At 49.9% G+C, this 18,560-nt stretch overlaps 2 protein-coding genes across 2 annotated transcripts; both read left to right on the forward strand.

Annotated features, from left to right (window-relative positions):
- The first annotated feature begins 161 nt into the window (after window positions 1–161).
- LOC119942072 (serine protease 42-like) lies at window positions 162–4,650 on the forward strand. The gene is given in 6 exon segments (XM_038762726.1): window positions 162–168; window positions 2,768–2,806; window positions 2,809–2,868; window positions 3,066–3,228; window positions 4,091–4,362; window positions 4,511–4,650. Coding segments are annotated over 6 exon segments (681 nt in total).
- Window positions 4,651–8,017: 3,367 nt separating this feature from the next.
- On the forward strand, window positions 8,018–11,484 carry LOC119941786 (serine protease 33-like). The gene is made up of 6 exons (XM_038762282.1): window positions 8,018–8,066; window positions 8,651–8,752; window positions 8,950–9,112; window positions 10,002–10,282; window positions 11,019–11,221; window positions 11,314–11,484. Exons 1-6 carry the CDS (start codon window positions 8,018–8,020, stop codon window positions 11,482–11,484), a joined length of 969 nt encoding a protein of 322 aa, XP_038618210.1.
- Window positions 11,485–18,560: the final 7,076 nt, after the last annotated feature.

Below are 18,560 nucleotides of genomic sequence, written 5' to 3' on the forward strand. Positions count from 1 at the left end.
GAGAAAAGGTTGGGGGTGAAGAAAAAAGGAGTGCAAAGCTGAAAGAGAGGAGGAGTGGTGGAGGGGTTGGAGGGGTTAGTGGAAAGGAGTAAAATTTAAAAAGAAGGGAAAGTGGTGTCAAAGATCACCCACTCGTGGACTGAATTCGAAGAATTTGAGGAATGGCCGGTGAGCCCACCTAGAGCCCAGGAATGAAGGTCATCTGGCCTGACTTCTGCAGATTGGAATTGGGTCTTGGAAGAACCTGGGGGTCGAAGTTCCCAGCTGGTAGCCCTTTCCTTCCTTTCCCAGAGTGACAGTTCCAGGAAATCATTTCCAAGCTCTCTGAATGTGCCCATGCACATTTTTGCCTTGCCTTACCTAAGACTGGAAGAAGTCACATCCCAACTCTCTGTGTTTTTGGGGAAGGAGTTGGGGAAGGGCTAGGTGGCAGAAATCCTGAGGGAGGAGCTTTGGGAACAGACAAATGCCTTGCTTGCCTCGACTTCCTCCTCCTCCTCCACTCCCTCCTCCTCTTCCTCCACTTTCCCTCCTTCTTCTCATCCACTTTCTCCTCTTCCTCCAGCTCTACTGATCCTAGGCCATGGTCATAGCGGGGCTGGTTATGACAGGAGTCAGGATGCAGCAAAAACATGACTGTGACCCTAACAGAGGCTGGGATTGGGCCTACAATGGCTATGACTCTCAGGGACCATGCCCAGAAGCTGGCCATTCCATTCCAGGAAAGAGGAAGAAAAGGGGAGGAAGTGACCTATCATATGGCCCTCCCAAGGTGGGCGGGGATGCTGGCTCAGATCACAGGGGGGATGGAAAAATCTAGGGAATATCTAGGGACCAGAGAAATTTACTTTCTCTAAGAGTTGAATGCCTGGAGGCAAATAGGCAGGGGGTGATCGTAGTTTAGCTGGGACCAGCTGTTTTCCCACACAGATACCCATATTCCCACTGACTCTTTGCCCTCTGATCCTCCAACCCAAGCTGGTCTACCTGCCTTAGCCCCTGGCTCGTCCCCAACCTTCTTCTCTCCCCTCCCAGAGCTCAGAGGGCCAACATCTGAGATAGCAGGGAAAGAGGGACCGGTGATGTAGGCACCCTGGGCTGAGAAGGTCAGAGAGGGCACTGGAATAGAACATCTGGGAGGGAGGCAGTGGGGGAGGAGAGGTCAGGAGCAGGGAGAAGGAGGGGCAGAGGAAAAAGAAGGTGGAGTTTGGGTGGGGCATGTAGGTGGGAAGTCACTGGCTGGACTTAATATTGTCCCCATTGGAACTTGGACCACAGTCGGGGTGAGCATCAGCTTTGCAGATGAACTGCAAAGCTGGGGCTCTGGGGTTGGTGTCTGTGCTTGGTGAGTGTCAGGAGGCCCCTTCTACAATCCCCTCTCTCCCTTCCAGGACGCTTGCACTTCCAGCACTTTCAGAATGAATTCTGGAATCCCTGGTCCCACTCTCCTCCAGCACTTAGAGTTGGGCCTAGGAGTCCCCAATCCACTCTGGACCCTCTAGTTGGATGCAGGAGTTCCCATCTCCCCCTACCCTGCTGTCCCTTCCTGTCAGGTAGTCGTTTGGATGGAGAGGAAGGGGCGGATCTTGGTGATGTTTTTGAGGTGAGACAGGCAGGTTTTGTTGATGGATTGCATGTGTGGGGTGAACAAAAGAGCGGAGTCAAGGATGACACCAAGGTTGCAGGCTTGTGAGATGGGAAGGATGATGAGTACTGTCTATAGTGACAGGAAAGTGAAGGAGAGGACAGGGTTTGGGAGGGAAGGTAAGGAGCTCAGTCTTGGACATGTTAAGTTTTAGATGGTGGGCAGACATCCAGATAGAGATGTCCTGAAGGCAGAAGGAGATACGAGCCTGGAGGGAGGGAGAGAGAGTAGGGGCAGAGATGTAGATTTGGGTGTCATCAGCATAGAGATGATAGTTGAAGCCGTGAGAGCGAATGAGCTCACCAAGGGAGTGGGTATAGATAGATAACAGACAGGGACCAAGAACTGACCCTTGAGGAACCCCTACAGTAAGGGGATGGGAGAGGGAGGAGGAGCCCACGAAGGAGACAGAGAATGAATGCCCAGGGAGATAAGAGGAGAACCAGGAGAGGATGGAGTCTGTGAAGCCAAGGTTGGATAGCGTGTTGAGGAGAAGGGGGTGGTCCACAGCATCGAAGGTAGCTGAGAGGTCGAGAAGGATTAGGACAGAGTAGGAGCCATTGGATTTGGCAAGAGGGAGGTCATTGGTGACCTTTGAGAGGGCAGTTTCGGTGAAGTGTAGGGGACAGAAGCCAGATTGGAGGGGGTCTAAGAGAGAGTTGGGGTTGAGGAATTTGAGGCAGCGAGTGTAGATGACTCATTCTAGGAGTTTGGAAAGGAAGGATAGGAGGGAGATAGGGTGATAACTAGACGGGACTAGAATGAGTTCTACTCCTGGCTCTGCCACTTGTCTGCTGTGTCATCTTTGGCAAGTCACTTCACTTCTCTGGGACTCAGTTACCTCATCTATTAAATAGGATTGAGACTGTGAGCCCCACGTGAGACAGGGACTGTGTCCAACCCAATTTTCTTGTATCCACCCCAGCGCTTAGTACAATGCCTGGCACATAGTAAGCGCTTAACAAATACCATAATGATTATTCTTATTAGGGAGGGATTCTGGAGGCCCTGTTTCCCAACGACTCACCTGCCTCTTCCCAGATCTGGTAGCCACTTCTCCCCAGTATCCTTTGGGAGGCCAAATGGGATAGTGAACTCCTCCTTGGGTTCTTTTCTCCACAGAGATGGTTCTTCTCGTTCCATCTGGCTCCACCCTTCCCTTCGTGGGGCTTATGGTTTGGACAACCTTGGGGAAGGAGAAAACCAGACCAGCTTTAATATACGTGAAGTGGAGCTCGGGCAAGATCGCATCTGGGCTTTCAAGAGGAATTAAAGTTTGGGAGGAGAGCTGGAGGAACATGGGAGGAGGGGTACGCTGAGGCTGGGGGGCGTAGTGTGGGTCTGGTGGGTGGAGAGCAGGACACTTGGGTCCTGGGGGCTTGGGACTGATGCACTCTCGACTCTTTCTCTCTCCCTATAGTCTGTGGCCAATCTCCCAACTTTAACCGGATAGTCGGGGATGAGGATATCAAGGATGGAGAATGGCCCTGGCAGATCAGCCTCTTTTTGGGTGACTCGCACTACTGTGGTGGCAGCCTGCTCACCAATTCCTGGGTTCTCACTGCTGCCCACTGCATATTTCAGTGAGCTGGCCATATCGCCGTGGCTGAAAACCGGGGCATCAGGCCTCCTGTCCTCAGCCCACACTCTGACCCTTGTCTGTCCACTGAGTGGGCAGGAGAAGTGGGGGTGAGGGGAGACCGGAAGTATTAGGTTAAAATCTCCCAGAATTTGGGGTTGCATCACAAGTCCCAGAGTTCTCAGAGATTTCAGAAGAGTTGACACCGAGCGAGCTCCAGACCAGATTTGGCAAGCCAATAGTTTACAGTGAGCTTGAGCTGGGTGGAAGGCCATCTTAGTCACGACTGTCCCAATTTGGACACTTTTGGCTGTTTTCTCCAATGGGCTGGAGCATCCTCAAAAAATCTGAGACAGTCCTCACTAAACCAAGATAAACATTCACCCCAGCTCTAGTGGAGTCTTGCAAGAACTCCCTGCTCTAAAAAGGAACAAGAGCCATGGAAAAGAAGGTGTCTAGTCCTAGATAAAGGCAGGAGCTTGGCGATTCAGGACACCTGGGGCTTGAAAAAGATCAGATAGTTGGCTTGCTATAACGGAGAAGACACTCACCTGGAGCAAGGGACAAAATGACCACTGGGCAAGAGAAGGTTAGGGTGTGGTGGGGAGGGTCAGGAGCTCCATGAACAGAAAGCAGACTGCAGGGAGTGAGAGGAGAGGGACGGAATGAGGAGGAAATCACAACCGCCAAGGCAGTTGGGCGGGTGAGTTGTAGAGGAAGAAGTGATAAGGACCTGAAAGAGGTCTTGCAGTTTATGAATCCCCCACCTCTGCCGCCCCCCGATTATCTCCCTACTGCTGTTTGGAAAAAAATCCACTCATCTGAGTGGGAAACCACGCTTGATGGGATCTTCCTCCTTCTCCCAGAATTGAACCATCAGGTTTCTCTGTAGTCCTGGGAGCAAGCAACTTGGATCCCATCAGCCCCGATGGCATCACCCACAATCTGAAGCAGATCTTAGTGCACCCAAGCTTCGTGGGTCACATCGAATATGGCAGCAACATTGCCCTGTTGGAACTTTCAGAACCAGTGTCCTACACAGAGAAGATTGGGCCCATCTGCATCGCCGACACCTCCTTCCAGCCCACTTCTGACACGCCCTGCTGGGTGACTGGGTGGGGAAGGCCAAAGTTAGGAGGTGAGTCAGTCAACCCTAACTCCCTTGCTTTCCCCAAGATCTCAGCCCTGCTGGGCAGTGGATTTCCTTGGCCTCAGCCCTGTGTCCTCACCTTCCTCACCCTCTGGTCTCTTGCAGGGTGACTCCAGGGGACCTCTTTCCTGCCCAGTGGATGGACGCTGGATGCTGACCAGCGTGATAAGCTGGGGGGTGAACTGCGGCTCCCCAAACCACACTGGAGTTTATGATGATGTGGCCATTTACTCCTCCTGGATCCTCGAGAATGTTCCTCAAGGAAACAGAAACTAGATGTTTAACTGAGCAGTGGAGGAGAAAAGCTGTCTCACCCCAGCCTGAGTTGGTAATGGTGACACCTCTCTCCTTCTCTCTTCCTCCTTCTCCCCTTCTCTCTGTCTCTCTCTCTCTCTATTTCTCTCTCATCCCTTGGGCTAGTCCCCATGGCTCCCTTAATTCCCCCTAAACTCAACATTGTAGTAGCATGGCTCACTGGAAAGAGCACGGTCTTGGGAGTCAGAGGTTATGAGTTCTAATCCCGGCTCCACCATTTATCTGCTGTGTGACCTTAGGCAAGTCACTTCACTTCTCTGGGCCTCAGTTCCCTCACCTGTAAAATGGGGATTAAAACTGTGAGCCCCACGTGGGACAACCTGATCACCTTGCATCCCCCAGTGCTTAGAACAGTGCTTTGCACATAGTAAGTGCTTAGCAAAATCAACATCATTATTAGTAAATACTGATGTTATCTCATATGAATAAAAAAAGGAAAGTGACAATTGTTGGATTCTTGGTTACTAAAGACATGGGAAAAAAGTGAATAGAAATGACTGATCTGTCACCCACGCTGGGCTCCAAGCTGGGCTGAGATTCACTTAGATTCTGTGCTTCAGTCCTTTTCTCCAGGGGCAGTTCTGGAGCTCCCATCCTGTCCTTTTCCTGTCTGTGGTCTCCCGACACTGGACCTTGGGATGATGGGTCACGGCTGCTCAGTTGACTGTACTCTCGGCAGGACCAGTTCCACTCAATATTGTTCTTAGGAGCTCCTCCCCGTCTGGTTTTCAAAGATTTTTCTGTGCTCTCATCAACCATCACATTTGGGCAGTGGTCCTTATTTAAAGTTCCACTCTTTCTACCACCCAGCCTTCCACCATCTCTTCCCAGGCCCACCAGTCCTTCCCACCAAGTCCTACTTCTTCCAGGTGGCTTTCTCTCTCCTGGAGACCAGTCAGCTCAGCTCTCTTGCTATGTCCCGCTCAGGATCCACCGCCTCCTCCACTTACCTGATCCATCTCCATCAGTTCCCTGCCTGGGCCCAGGGCACCTTCTAGCTCTGAACAGGGTCCTGGAGAAGATCTGGACCTGGGCCCATGGGCCCCCAGGCCAAGGGGTCACGACAAAATGATCTGCGGCTCTCATTTGGGAACCCTTCCCAAAGAGGCAACTTGTTGGTGTGACGGCTTGTAAGTGGCAGTTGGTGGCCCCGGAGGACACGCCAGTTTTTCAAGGGGGAAAATTGAAATGTGTCCAATTGCCATGGGCCAGTCACATTAGGGCTCAGAGACTGTAGTGACACAGGAGATTTAAGCAGGAGGAGGAGGAAAACTTGACATAAGAGGAGGAGGGGAAATGGCACCCAGAGAGAGAGGGGAAGCATTTTTTTCCTAGTGGAAAGAGCACTGGCCTGGGAGTATGGAGACCAGGTTTCTAATCCTGGCTTGCCTGCTCTGTGACCCTGGACAAATCACTTAACTTCTCTGTGCCTCAGATTCCCCAACAGTACCAATGCTTGTGAAATGCCTGTTTTTGCCCTGACCCTTTAGACTCTGAGTCACGTGTGAGACAGGGACTGAATCTGATCTGATTATACTGTGTCGCCTTAACACTTAGCACAGAGCATGTGTTTTACAATCAATCGATCAGTTGTACTCATTGTATTCACCCCACGCTCAGTCCCACAGCACTTATAATAATCCTGGTACTTTATAATTGCTTACTGAATGCCAAGCCCTGTACTAAATGCTGGGATAGATACAAGATATTCAGGTTGCCCCCTCCTACCTCACCTTGCTACTCTTCTACTACAACCCAGCCACACATTTTGCTCCTCTTATGCCAACCTTCTCACTGTAGCTCAATCTTATGTACCTCGAGGCTGACATTTCATCCATGTCCTGGAACGCCCTCCCTCCTCACATCCAACAGGAAATTACTCTTCCCCCAGCTTCAGAGCCTTTACTGTGGGCAGGGAATTTGTCTGTTATGTTGTTATACTGTACTCTCTCAAGCAGTTAGTACAGTGCTCTGCACACGGTAAGTACTCAGTAAATATGAATGACTGACTGAAGACAGTGGGGACAGAGAAACCAGTGGAATTGAGTAAGAACTAAGAAGAAAGGAAAATGGTGGCAAAGATCACCTGCTTGTGAAAGGAATTTGAAGAATTTGAGGAACAGCAGGTGAGCCCACCTAAAGCCAAGGAATGAAGATCAGTTTGCCTGACCTCTGCAGATTGGAACTGGTTCTGGGAGGAATCTTGGTGCCAAAGTCCCCAGCTGGTAGCTCTTTTCTTCCCTTCCCAGAATGAGAGGACCAGGATACTGTTTCTCTGCTCGCGGTGCATGCCTGGGAGCATTCCTGCCTTGCCCATTCCACCTCTCTGGGTTTTGGGGGAAGGCCTTGGGGGAGAGCTAGGCAGCAGAAATCCTGAGGGAGGAGCTTTGGGAGAAGACAAGTGCATTCCTGGCTTCCTCTTCCTCCTGCTTCTCCTCCCCCTTCTTAATAATAATTATGGTACTTGTTAAGCGCTTGCTATGTGTCAAGCACTGTTCTAGGCACTGGGGTAGACATGAGTTAATCAGTTTGGACACAGTCCCTCTCCCAAATAGGGCTCACATTCTCCTCTTCCTTTTCCTCATCATCTCACTCCTTCTTTTCCTGCTCTTCCTTCTTCAGCTCTGCTGGCAGGACTAGGCCACAGCAACAGCTGGGTGTGTCATGGCAAGAGTTGTGTGGAGCATGTGTGTGACTATGGCCTTGTCAGAGGCTAGGGTTGGACATCCAAGAGCCATGGCATTTAAGGAGTGTACATAGAGGCTGGCTGGGGAGTAGTCACTCTGGTCCAAAGAGGGGGAAAGAAAATGAAAGAAGTGACCAAGGTTGGAGGGGAGGCTGTTTCAGATCACCCTGGGATGGAAAAATCTAGAGAACACCTAGGGACCAGGTACCAGAAGTAAAATATTTTCTCACAGAGTTGAGGGCCTGAAAGCTTAGTGGCCTAGGGGAACTCATGGCTTAGCCAGAGCCAGATTCTTTCCAACCCAGAGACCCATATTCCCACAAACCCAGTGTCCTCTTATCCCCAAACCCCCCAATTTTTCACTCTGCTCCCAGAGCTCAGGGGGCAGGTTTCCAAGGCAAGAGGAAAAGAGGGGCCGGTGGTGGGAGCTCACTGGGCTGAGAAGGGGACAGGCCAGAGAGAGTCCTGGAATAGAATTCCTGGAGGGAGGCAGTAGGAGAGGAGAGGTCAGGAGCAGGGACAAGGAGGGACAAAGGGAAAAGAAGGTGGAGTTTGGGTGGGATGTGTGGGTGGGAGGGCCCTGGTTGGGCTTTATATTGGGCCTGGGTGGAGCACGGACCACATTTGGGGTGAGCAGCAGCCATGGAGATGAGTTGCAAAGTTTGGGCTCTGGGGCTGGTGTCTGTGCTTGGTGAGTAACAGGGGGCCCTTTCCATGATTCCCTCTCTCCCTCCAGGACCAGTGCACCTCCAGCACCTTCCAAACAAATTCTGGAGACCCCAGCTCTCCTCTGGGACCAGGAATCCCCACTACCCTCTGGCCCCACTAGATGGGCCCAGAAGTCTCTACTCCCCGCAACCCCTGTATTGGACCAAGGAATCCCCATTCTGCCCCAGCCTCTTTAGTTGGGCCTAGGAATTCCCATCTCCCCACTACCCTGCTGACCTTTCCTGACAACCTCAGATGTTCCCTGTACTCTCAGCTCTCACTTTTGCCCCTTAAATCCAAATGCCTTGGTGCCTATAGGCCTTCATGCCATTTCAGGGGAAACCATGTATTTCACCCTTACCCCCTGCCCTGCTGACTTCCTGAGGCCATATGCAGGAGTCTTCTTCTCTGAGCCTGACTCTTGCATCACCTGCTCAGGGAGGGACTCTGGAGTCCCCATCTCTCAGCGCCTCACCTGCCCTTTCCCAGATCTGACAGCTTCTTCTCCCCAATCTCCTTTTGGAGGCCAGATGGGTTGGTGAACTCCTTGGGTTCTTCTCTCCACAGGGATAGTTCTTCTCGTTCCATCGGGCTCCACTCTTCCCCTTGCTGAGACTTACGGTTTGGATAACCCTGAAGAAGGAGAAAATCAGACCAACTTTAATATAGGTGAAGAGGAGCTTGGGACAGAATCGGTCTTGGGCTCTCAAGAGAAGTGAAGTTTCGGAGGAGAGCTGGAGGAAAGCGGGAGTGGGGACAGGCTGAGGCTGAGGGGGTGAGGGGAGGGTTCAAGGGGTGGAGAGCAGAACACCTGAGTCTTGGGAGCTTGGACTGTTGTGCTTTTGACTCTTTCTCTCTTTCTACAGTCTGTGGCCCATCTCCCAACTCTAACCGAGTGGTTGGGGGTGAGGATGCCAAGGATGGAGAATGGCCCTGGCAGATCAGCCTCTTTTGGGGCGACTCACACTACTGTGGAGGCAGCCTGATCACCAACTCCTGGGTCCTCACTGCTGCCCACTGCGTATTCCAGTAAGCTGTTCATGTCTCCTTGACTGAAAACCGGGGTATCAGGCCTCCTGTCCTCAGCCACCACCCTGTCCCTTGTCTCACCATCTGAGTGTGCAGGAGAATCAGGGCAAGGGGGAAGGGGGGAGACCAGAAGTGTGGGGTTAGAGTCTCCAAGCATATGGGGTTGCATCACAAGTCCCAAAGTGCTATGAACCCCAATGGAATCAGCACTGAGCATGCTCCAGCCCAGGTTTGGCAAGCTAGTAGTTTACAATGACCCTGAGCAGCTGGGGTGGGGGAAAGACCAGTTTAGCCACAACCATCCCAATTCAGGCACAACTGGTTGTTTTCTCCAATTGGCTGGAATGGCCTCAAAATGTTCAAGATGGCTCAGAAAAATTTCATACAGTACTCACTAAACCAGGACAAATGGTCACCCCAGCTCTAGAGGATTCCTCCAAGAACTCCCTGCACTTAAGAGGAACAAGGGCAATGGGAGAGAAGAGGGGACAGGACACCTGGGGCTTGAAAAGGATGAGATGGTTAACGGGTTATAAAGGAGAAGATGCTCACCTGGAGCAAGAGATAAAATGGTCACTGGGCAGGGGGCCCTGAAAAGGAGGACAAGGTGTGATGGAGGAGGGTCAGGGGCCGAGAGGGAAGAGACTACAAGGAGTAAGGGCAGAGTCATGGAATGTGAGGTGAAATCACAGTCCGTTAAGGCAGATAGTTGGGCGAGTTGTAGAGGAAGAAGTGATGAGGGACCAAAACAGATTTTATGTTTTATAAATCCTTCCTCCCTCCTCCCTCCTGCCACTTGGAAAAAAAAATCCACTCATCCAGAGAGGAGAACCGTGGTTGTTTTGGAAAAATAGGAGAGTGGTCCTTTCTGTCTTCCTTCCTCCCCCAGTCGGGAGCCGTCCAATTATTCCGTGGTCCTGGGAACCAATACTTTGGAGCCTATCAGCCCGGATGGCGTCATCCGCAAGGTGAAAAAGATTGTGGCGCACCCAGGCTTCACAGCTAACATCGAAGATAGCAGTGACATTGCCCTACTGGAGCTCTCAGAGCCAGTGTCCTTCACAGAGAAGATTCAGCCCATCTGCATCGCCGACAACTCCTCCCGGCCCGCCTCCGGCACACCCTGCTGGGCGACTGGGTGGGGAAGTCTAGGGGTGGAAGGTGAGACAGGTAGCCCCGGATAGAAGCCTAACCCTAACTCAGATTCCACATCCCAGCTATCCCCCCCGCCACACCCAGCCCCGCTTTCCCCGATAACTCAGCCCTGCTAGGTAGCAGACCTCCTGGCCCTCAAATCCTGACTCTTCCCCACACCCTGCTCTCCTCCCAGGAACCATCTCCTCATCCCAGCCCCATCTCCCTGTATTTCACCAAGCTCTCTGCACAAAGCCCTGGTCCCCTCCTCCCCTCTTTCCATCCACCCCAGAATCTCACCTAATGGTTAAACCTCCTTCCAGGCCTCTTTTCAAGATCTCTCTGAAGCAGCCTGGCCTGTTGGAAAAAGCACTGGCTTGGGAGTCAGAGGACCTACGTTCCTTTCGGGCAAATCACCTAACTGCTCCATGCCTCAGTTTCCTCATCTGTAGAATGGGTATTCAATACCAGCTGCCACTTTTACTTAGACTGTGAGCCTCATGAGAGATAAGGACTGTGTCCAACCTGATGGTCTTGTGTTTACCCCAATATGGGGCTTTGCCCATAGTAAGCATTGAACAAATACTATAATCATAATAATAATGATAATAATTACTATTATATTATTCTTGCTAATTCTTTCCTGAAAGCCATGTATTATTCATCCCTCTGGTCTCCATAGCCCCAGTTCTTCTCTGTGGGGGCAGGCTGAGCTTCATTTGCCTCGCAGATCAAATCTTTGCCTTCTCTTTTGCTCCTCTCCCAGGTGGAGACCTGCCACCTCCCCAGGCTCTCCAGAAGGTCAAATTGCCTCTCATCTATCGTGAGGCCTGTGATAACCTCTACCATCTGCCCGATCAGCCTTCTCCCACCAGCCCCTCCCCAGGGGACGACATTGAGCTTCCTGAGGGCCCCAACATCGTAGAGGGCATGATCTGTGCCGGCTACCCAGAGGGCAGGCCGGACGTCTGCTTCGTAAGGAAACGCACCCCGGATCTCCCTAGTTGGGTCCTACTCAGTGGGCAACCCTCATGTTCCTCACCCGTTGCCCCTTTGTTCTGTTGCAGGGTGACTCTGGGGGCCCTCTTTCCTGCCCAGTGAATGGAGTCTGGGTGCTGACCGGCATAGTGAGCTGGGGGGTGGACTGCGGCTCCCCCAACCACCCTGGTGTCTACACCGATGTGGCCACTTACACCTCCTGGATCCTGGAGAATATTCCTCAAGGGAACGGAAACTAGATGTGCATCTGAGCAGTGGAGGAGAAAAGCCGTGGAGATAAGCTGTCTCAATGGGGCCTGGGAAAGTGGGGGTGATTCCTCTCTCCCTCTCCCTCTCTTTCCCTCTCTCTCTTTCTCTCTCTTCCCTTGGGGCTGGTCCTCATGGTTCCCCCCGACACCCCTTGACTCCTCATCATCCTTGTTAATATCAATATTATTTAATATGAATAAAGATAAAGAAAGCGACAATTGTTGTATTCTTGATTATTTAAGTCACTGGAAAAAAGTGAAATGACCTGTCTGTCACCCAAACTGGGCCACCAAGCTGGTTCTTTGCTTCACTCAGATTCTGCTCTTCAGGCCTCTTCTCCAGTGGCATTGCTGGAGCATCCCTCCTGTCCTTGTCCTGTCTGTGGTTTCTTGATTCTGGACCTTGGGGTGATGGGTCATGGCTGCTCAGCTGACTTTCCTCCTGGCAGGACCAAACCTGCTCAATACTGTTCTTGGGAACCATTTCTTCCTCTCTAGTTCTCAATATTTTGCTGTGCTCTCTCTGAAGCCACCACCATCACATCTGGGCAGTGGTCCTTCTGGGCCTGGACCTAGGAACTCCCAGGCGGAGGATCAGAATTAAATGATCTGCTGGTATCATTTGGGTACCTCTCTCAAAGAGGCAACTGGTTCCCAGGGGTGGCTAGTGAGTGGTGACTGGTGGCCCCAGAGGGCCTCACCCTTCCTCAGGGCGGAAAATCAGAACACGGCCAATTGCCATGAACCAGTCATCAGAGGGCTCAGAGACTCTAGTGACACATGAGTAGAAGGAAAATGTAGGTCCAAGAGGAGGAAGGGAAACTGCAGCCCAGAGAGAGAAAGGAGGCAATTTTTCTGAATGGAAAGAGCAGAGGGTTGGGAATCCAGAAACCAGGGTTCTAATCCCGACTAGGCCACTGGCCTGCTGTGTGACTTTGGGTAAGTCACTTACCGTCTCTGTGTCTCATTTTCCCCATCTGTATTGATGACTAGTAAATGCCTATCCTTCCCTCACCTCTTAGATTCTGAGCTATGTGTGGGAAAGAGACTGTGTCCCACCTGGTTGTATCTGCATCGGCAGTGCTTTGCACATAGTAAGCGCTTAACAAATGCCATTATTATTATTATTATTGCCCTAGCACTTAGCACAGAAGCAGTGTTTTGCAATCAATCAGTTAGTCTGCTCATTGTATTCACCCCCTCCACCAATATGCTCCACAGCACTTATAATAATCATGGTACATGTTAAATGCTTACTGTATAATAATAGTAATAATAATGGCATTTGTTAAGCGCTTACTATGTGCCAAGCACTGTTATAAGCACTGAGAAGGATACAAGGTAATCAGGTTGCCCCACATGGGGCTCAAAGTCTTGAGCCCCATTTTACAGATTAGGTAACTGAGGCACAGAGAAGTTAAGTGACTTGCCCAAAGTCACACAGCTGACAAGTGGCAGTCGGGATTAGTACCCATGACCTCTGACTCCCAAGCCCGTGCTTTTTCCGTTCTTTCTCAGTCTCTTTTGCAGGCTCCTCCTCCCCCTCCCATCCTCTTACTGTGGGGGTTCCCCAAGGTTCAGTGCTTGGTCCCCTTCTGTTCTCAATATACACTCACTCCCTTGGTGACCTCATTCGCTCCCACGGCTTCAACTATCATCTCTACGCTGATGACACCCAGATCTACATCTCTGCCCCTGCTCTCTCCCCCTCCCTCCAGGCTCGCATCTCCTCCTGCCTTCAGGACATCTCCATCTGGATGTCTGCCCGCCTCCTAAAGCTCAACATGTCAAAGACTGAGCTCCTTGTCTTCCCTCCCAAACCTTGTCCTCTCCCTGACTTTCCCATCTCTGTTGACGGCACTACCATCCTTCCCGTCTCACAAGCCCGCAACCTTGGTGTCATCCTCGACTCCGCTCTCTCATTTACCCCTCACATCCAAGCCGTCACCAAAACCTGCCGGTCTCAGCTCTGCAACATTGCCAAGATCCGCCCTTTCCTCTCCATCCAAACCGCTACCCTGCTCATTCAAGCTCTCATCCTATCCCGTCTGGACTACTGCACTAGCCTTCTCTCTGATCTCCCATCCTCGTGTCTCTCTCCACTTCAATCCATACTTCATGCTGCTGCCCGGATTATCTTTGTCCAGAAACGCTCTGGACATATTACTCCCCTCCTCAAAAACCTCCAATGGCTACCGATCAATCTGCGCATCAAGCAGAAACTCCTCACCCTGGGCTTCAAGGCTGTCCATCACCTCGCCCCCTCCTACCTCACCTCCCTTCTCTCCTTCTACTGCCCAGCCCGCACCCTCCGCTCCTCCACCACTAATCTCCTCACTGTACCTCGCTCTCGCCTGTCCCGCCATCGACCCCCGGCCCACGTCATCCCCCGGGCCTGGAATGCCCTCCCTCTGCCCATCCGCCAAGCTAGCTCTCTTCCTCCCTTCAAGTCCCTGCTGAGAGCTCACCTCCTCCAGGAGGCCTTCCCAGACTGATCCCCTTCTTTCCTCTCCCCCTCGTCCCCCTCTCCATCCCCCCGTCTTACCTCCTTCCCTTCCCCACAGCACCTGTATATATGTATATATGGTTGTACATATTTATTACTCTATTTATTTATTTATTTATTTATTTATTTTACTTGTACATTCCTATCCTACTTATTTTATTTTGTTGGTATGTTTGGTTCTGTTCTCTGTCTCCCCCTTTTAGACTGTGAGCCCACTGTTGGGTAGGGACTGTCTCTATGTGATGCCAATTTGTACTTCCCAAGCGCTTAGTACAGTGCTCTGCACATAGTAAGCGCTCAATAAATACGATTGATTGATTGATTGATTGATTTTCCACTGAGCCACACCACTTCCAAGCACTGTACTAAATGCTGGGACAGATACAAGATATTCAGGTTGGACACAGTTCCTGTCCCACATGGAGCTCAGAATCTAAGTAGGAGGGAAAATTTTCTCCATAATTCACTGATGTATATTAATGTCACTCTCCCCTTTAGATTGTAAGCTTGTTGTGGGTAGGGAACGTGTTGAAGCATTCATTCATTCAATCATATTTATTGAGCGCTTACTGTGTGCAGAACACTGTACTAAGCGCTTGGGAAGTAAAAGTTGGCAACATTTAGAGACGGTCCCTACCCAACAACGGGCTCACAGTCTAGTAGCAGCATGGTGTAGTGGATAGGTCACAGGCCTATGAGGCAGAAGGTCATGAGTTCTAATCCTGGCTCCTCCACTTGTCTGCTGTGTGACCTTGAGCAAGTCACTTCATTTCTCTATGCTTCAGTTACCTCATCTGGAAAATGAGGATTGAAACTGTGAGCCCCACGTGGGACAGGGACTGTGTCCAACCTGATTTGCTTGTATCCACCCCAGCACTTAGTATAGTGCCTGGCACATAATAAGCACTTAACAAATGCCATAATTATTATTATTATTGGTAGAAGGCTTACTACAAGCAGAACTCGGTTCTGAAATTTACATTCCTCAAGAACCTCCAGTGGTTGTCCATCCACCGCTGCGTCAAACAGCAACTCCTTACCATCTGCTTTAAAGTACTCAGTCATCTTGCCCCCTCCTACCTCACCTCACTGCTTTCCTTTTATAGCCCAGACGGCCCACTTCACTCCCCTAATGCCATCCTCTTCACGGTACCTCGATCTTGTCCATCTCGCCACCGACTTCTTGCCCACATCTTGCCTTGGGCCTCAAACATCCTCCTTCTTCATACCTGATGGACGATTACTCTCACCACCTTCAAAGCCTCACTGAAGGCATATCTCCTCCAAGAGACCTTCTCCAACTAAGCCCTCATTACCTCTTCTCCCACTTGCTTCTGTGTTGCTCTTGCAGGTTTCCTCCCTTTATTTTTTTATTTTAGAGAAGCAGCGTGGCTCAGTGGAAAGAGCCTGGGCTTTGGAGTCAGAGGTCATGTGTTCAAATCCCGGCTCTGCCAATTGTCAGCTGTGTGACTTTGGGCAGGTCACTTAACTTCTCTGTGCCTCATTTACCTCCTCTATAAAATGGGGATTGACTGTGAGCCCCCCGTGGAACAGCCTGATCACCTTGTAACCTCCCATTGCTAAGAAGAGTGCTTTGCACATAGTAAGTGCTTAATAAATGCCATTATTAGTAGTAGTATTTATTCACCCCTACCTCAGCCCAATAGCACTTACATACAGATCCGTAATTTATTTATTTATATCGATATCTGCCTCCCCCTCTTGACTGTAAGCTCATTGTGGGAAGGGAATGTGTCTGTCAACTCCATTGTATTGCAGTCTCCCAAGAGCTTAGTATAGTGCTTTGCACCCAGTAAATGCTCAATAAATACAATTGATTGATTGGTAATATACGGAGTTGGTATTCATGTTCTCTGGCCAAAAGGCCCTTGTAGTCCAGAGTGGAAGACAGTAAATGCTCAATAAAATACAACTGATTGATTGGGAATATACGGAATTGGTATTCATGTTCCCAGGAGACAGTAAATGCTCAATAAAATACAATTGATTGGGAATATACAGAATTGGTATTCATGTTCCCAGGAGACAGTAAATGCTCAATAAAATACAACTGACTGATTGGGAATATACAGAATTGGTATTCAAGTTCCCTGGCCAAAAGGCCCTTATAGTCCTGAGTGGGAGATAAACATTGAAATAAATTTCAGAGCCATGCGTATGTGCTGTTGTTATAATTAAGGGAGGTGACATGTCCGGGGTCAAACTGGGAACTGCAGAAGTGAAAGGGGCCTTGGTCTTAATAATAATAATGGTATTTGTTAAGTCCTTACTACGTTCCAGGCACTGTATTAAGCACTGGGATAGATACAAGCAAATCGGGTTGGGCACAATCCCTCTCCCATGTAGGGCTCACAGTCTCGATCCCCATTTCACAGGTGAGGTAACTGAGGCCCAGAGAAGTGAAGTGATTTACCCAAGGTCACACAGCAGACCAGTGGCAGAGCCAGGATTAGAACCCATGACCCTCTTACTCCCAGGCCCAGGCTCTAGTCACTATGACATGCTGGTCTTCTTGCCAGACACCAAAGCCTCAGGGTACCTCAGAAGGTATCACTCTATTCCTTGGGGAATATATTTCGAGGTCCACCTTATAGGCCTTTTAAAAAAAAAGGTATTTGTTAGGTGCTTGCTTTGTGCCAGGTATTGTAATAATAATAATAATAATAATAATAATAATAATAATAATAATAATGGCATTTGTTAAGCGCTTCCTATGTGCCAAGCACTGTTCTAAACACTGGGGGGATTCAAGGTAATCAGGTTGTCCCACATGGGGCTCACAGTCTTAATCCCCATTTTACAGATAAGATAACTGAAGCCCAGAGAAGTGAAATGACTTGCCCATAGTCACCCAGCTGACAAATGGCAGCGCCAGGGTTAGAGAAAGAACTAGAAGCAACCTAGTTAATCCCCGTAGCTTCGAAGTAATGGCACTGCCAGCGAGTGTGGGGAGGGTGAAAAAAGGTAGATGCATTCCATTTTTAATTCTGAGAGCTGGACTTCAATCAGTGGTATTTAATGAGCGCTTACTGAGTGCAATGCATTGTATGGACCGATGGGGTGGGTACAGTATATCAGACATATTCCCTGCCCACATGCTTACAGTTTAGAGGAGGGGAGCAGACATTAATCTAAATAAATAAATTGTGGATATGGACATAAGTGCTATGGACATCTTTCATTGCACCCCTTAAAGGATGGGGTTGTGGTTTTGAGTCCAGAAAGCACGAAGCTTTAGAGAGTGCAAAGTAATTCTCTTAGATTTTTTTGTAAAAAAACTGGGGAGTTGGGGGCAAGGGAGAGTCTGTAAGGAAATGTTTTTGTGTTTGATTTTTTAATTTATTTAATTTAATTTATTTATTTTATTTTGTTAATATGTTTTGTTTTGTTGTCTGTCTCCCCCTTCTGGACTGTGAGCCCACTGTTGGGTAGGGACCGTCTCTATATGTTGCCAACTTGTACTTCCCAAGCGCTTAGTACAGTGCTCTGCACACAGTAAGCGCTCAATAAATATGATTGAATGAATGAATGAATGAACCCACGACCTCTGACTCCTAAACCCAGGCTCTTTCCACTGAGCCACGCCGCTTCTAAGCCCTGGGGTAGATACAAGATAATCGTGTTGGACACAGTCCCCGTCCTACCTGGTTTCAATACTTATTTTATACATGAGGTAACTGAGGCACAGAGAAATGAAGAGACTTGCCCTGGGTCACCGAGCACACAAGGGACAGAGCTGGATTAGAACCCAGGTCCTCTGACTCCCAGGCCTGAAGTCTTTCCAATAAACCACACTGCTTCTCTGCTCGAGACCCAGAACTCTCTTCAGTCCCCACCAACTCCTGATGAGCCCTGACTCTGGGGGAAGGAGTATCTGGCCCTGGGTAAGGCAGGACAGCAGCTGGAGAGAACAGTGCAGTGTGCTTACCTCCAGGAGAGAGCTGAATAGCTGAGCTCAACAGAACAGAACAGGACCTGCAAAATTATTTCTCCATCCTTAATAACACCTATACCCTTTGCCCTTTCCAGTTGTTCTGGAAATTCAACTCCCACTTCAAACCCCCTGTACTCCTGCCTGTCCCATCTCTTACCCTTAATGACCTGGTCACCTACTTTATTGAGAAAATTGAAACCATTAGACTGATCTTCCTTAAAACTCTCCTGCTCCTCTCCAGTCCCTCCCTCTTACTGCCCCTTCTTCAACTCTCCCATGTTTTCCAGCAGTATCTCAAAAGAAGAACTCCTGCCTTCTCTCAAAATCCACCATCTCCACCTGTGCATCCTAAAAATATCCCTTCACATTTTATCAAAGCACTTGTCTCCTCCCTCCTTCCCTCCCTGACTGCCATCTTCAACTGTTCATTCTCCAACGGCTTCTCCCCCACTGCTTTCAAACAGGCTCATGTCTCCCCATCCTTAAAAAAAACCCTCGACCTCACAGCTCACTCCAGTTATTGCCCATCTCCCTACTATCAATCCTCTCCAAACTCCATGAGTGAGTTGTCTACACCCGCAGTATCACATTCATCTCCTCCTGTTC

This window comes from Tachyglossus aculeatus, chromosome 21, assembly GCF_015852505.1.
Source record: "Tachyglossus aculeatus isolate mTacAcu1 chromosome 21, mTacAcu1.pri, whole genome shotgun sequence".
NCBI classification, from domain to species: Eukaryota; Metazoa; Chordata; class Mammalia; order Monotremata; family Tachyglossidae; genus Tachyglossus; species Tachyglossus aculeatus.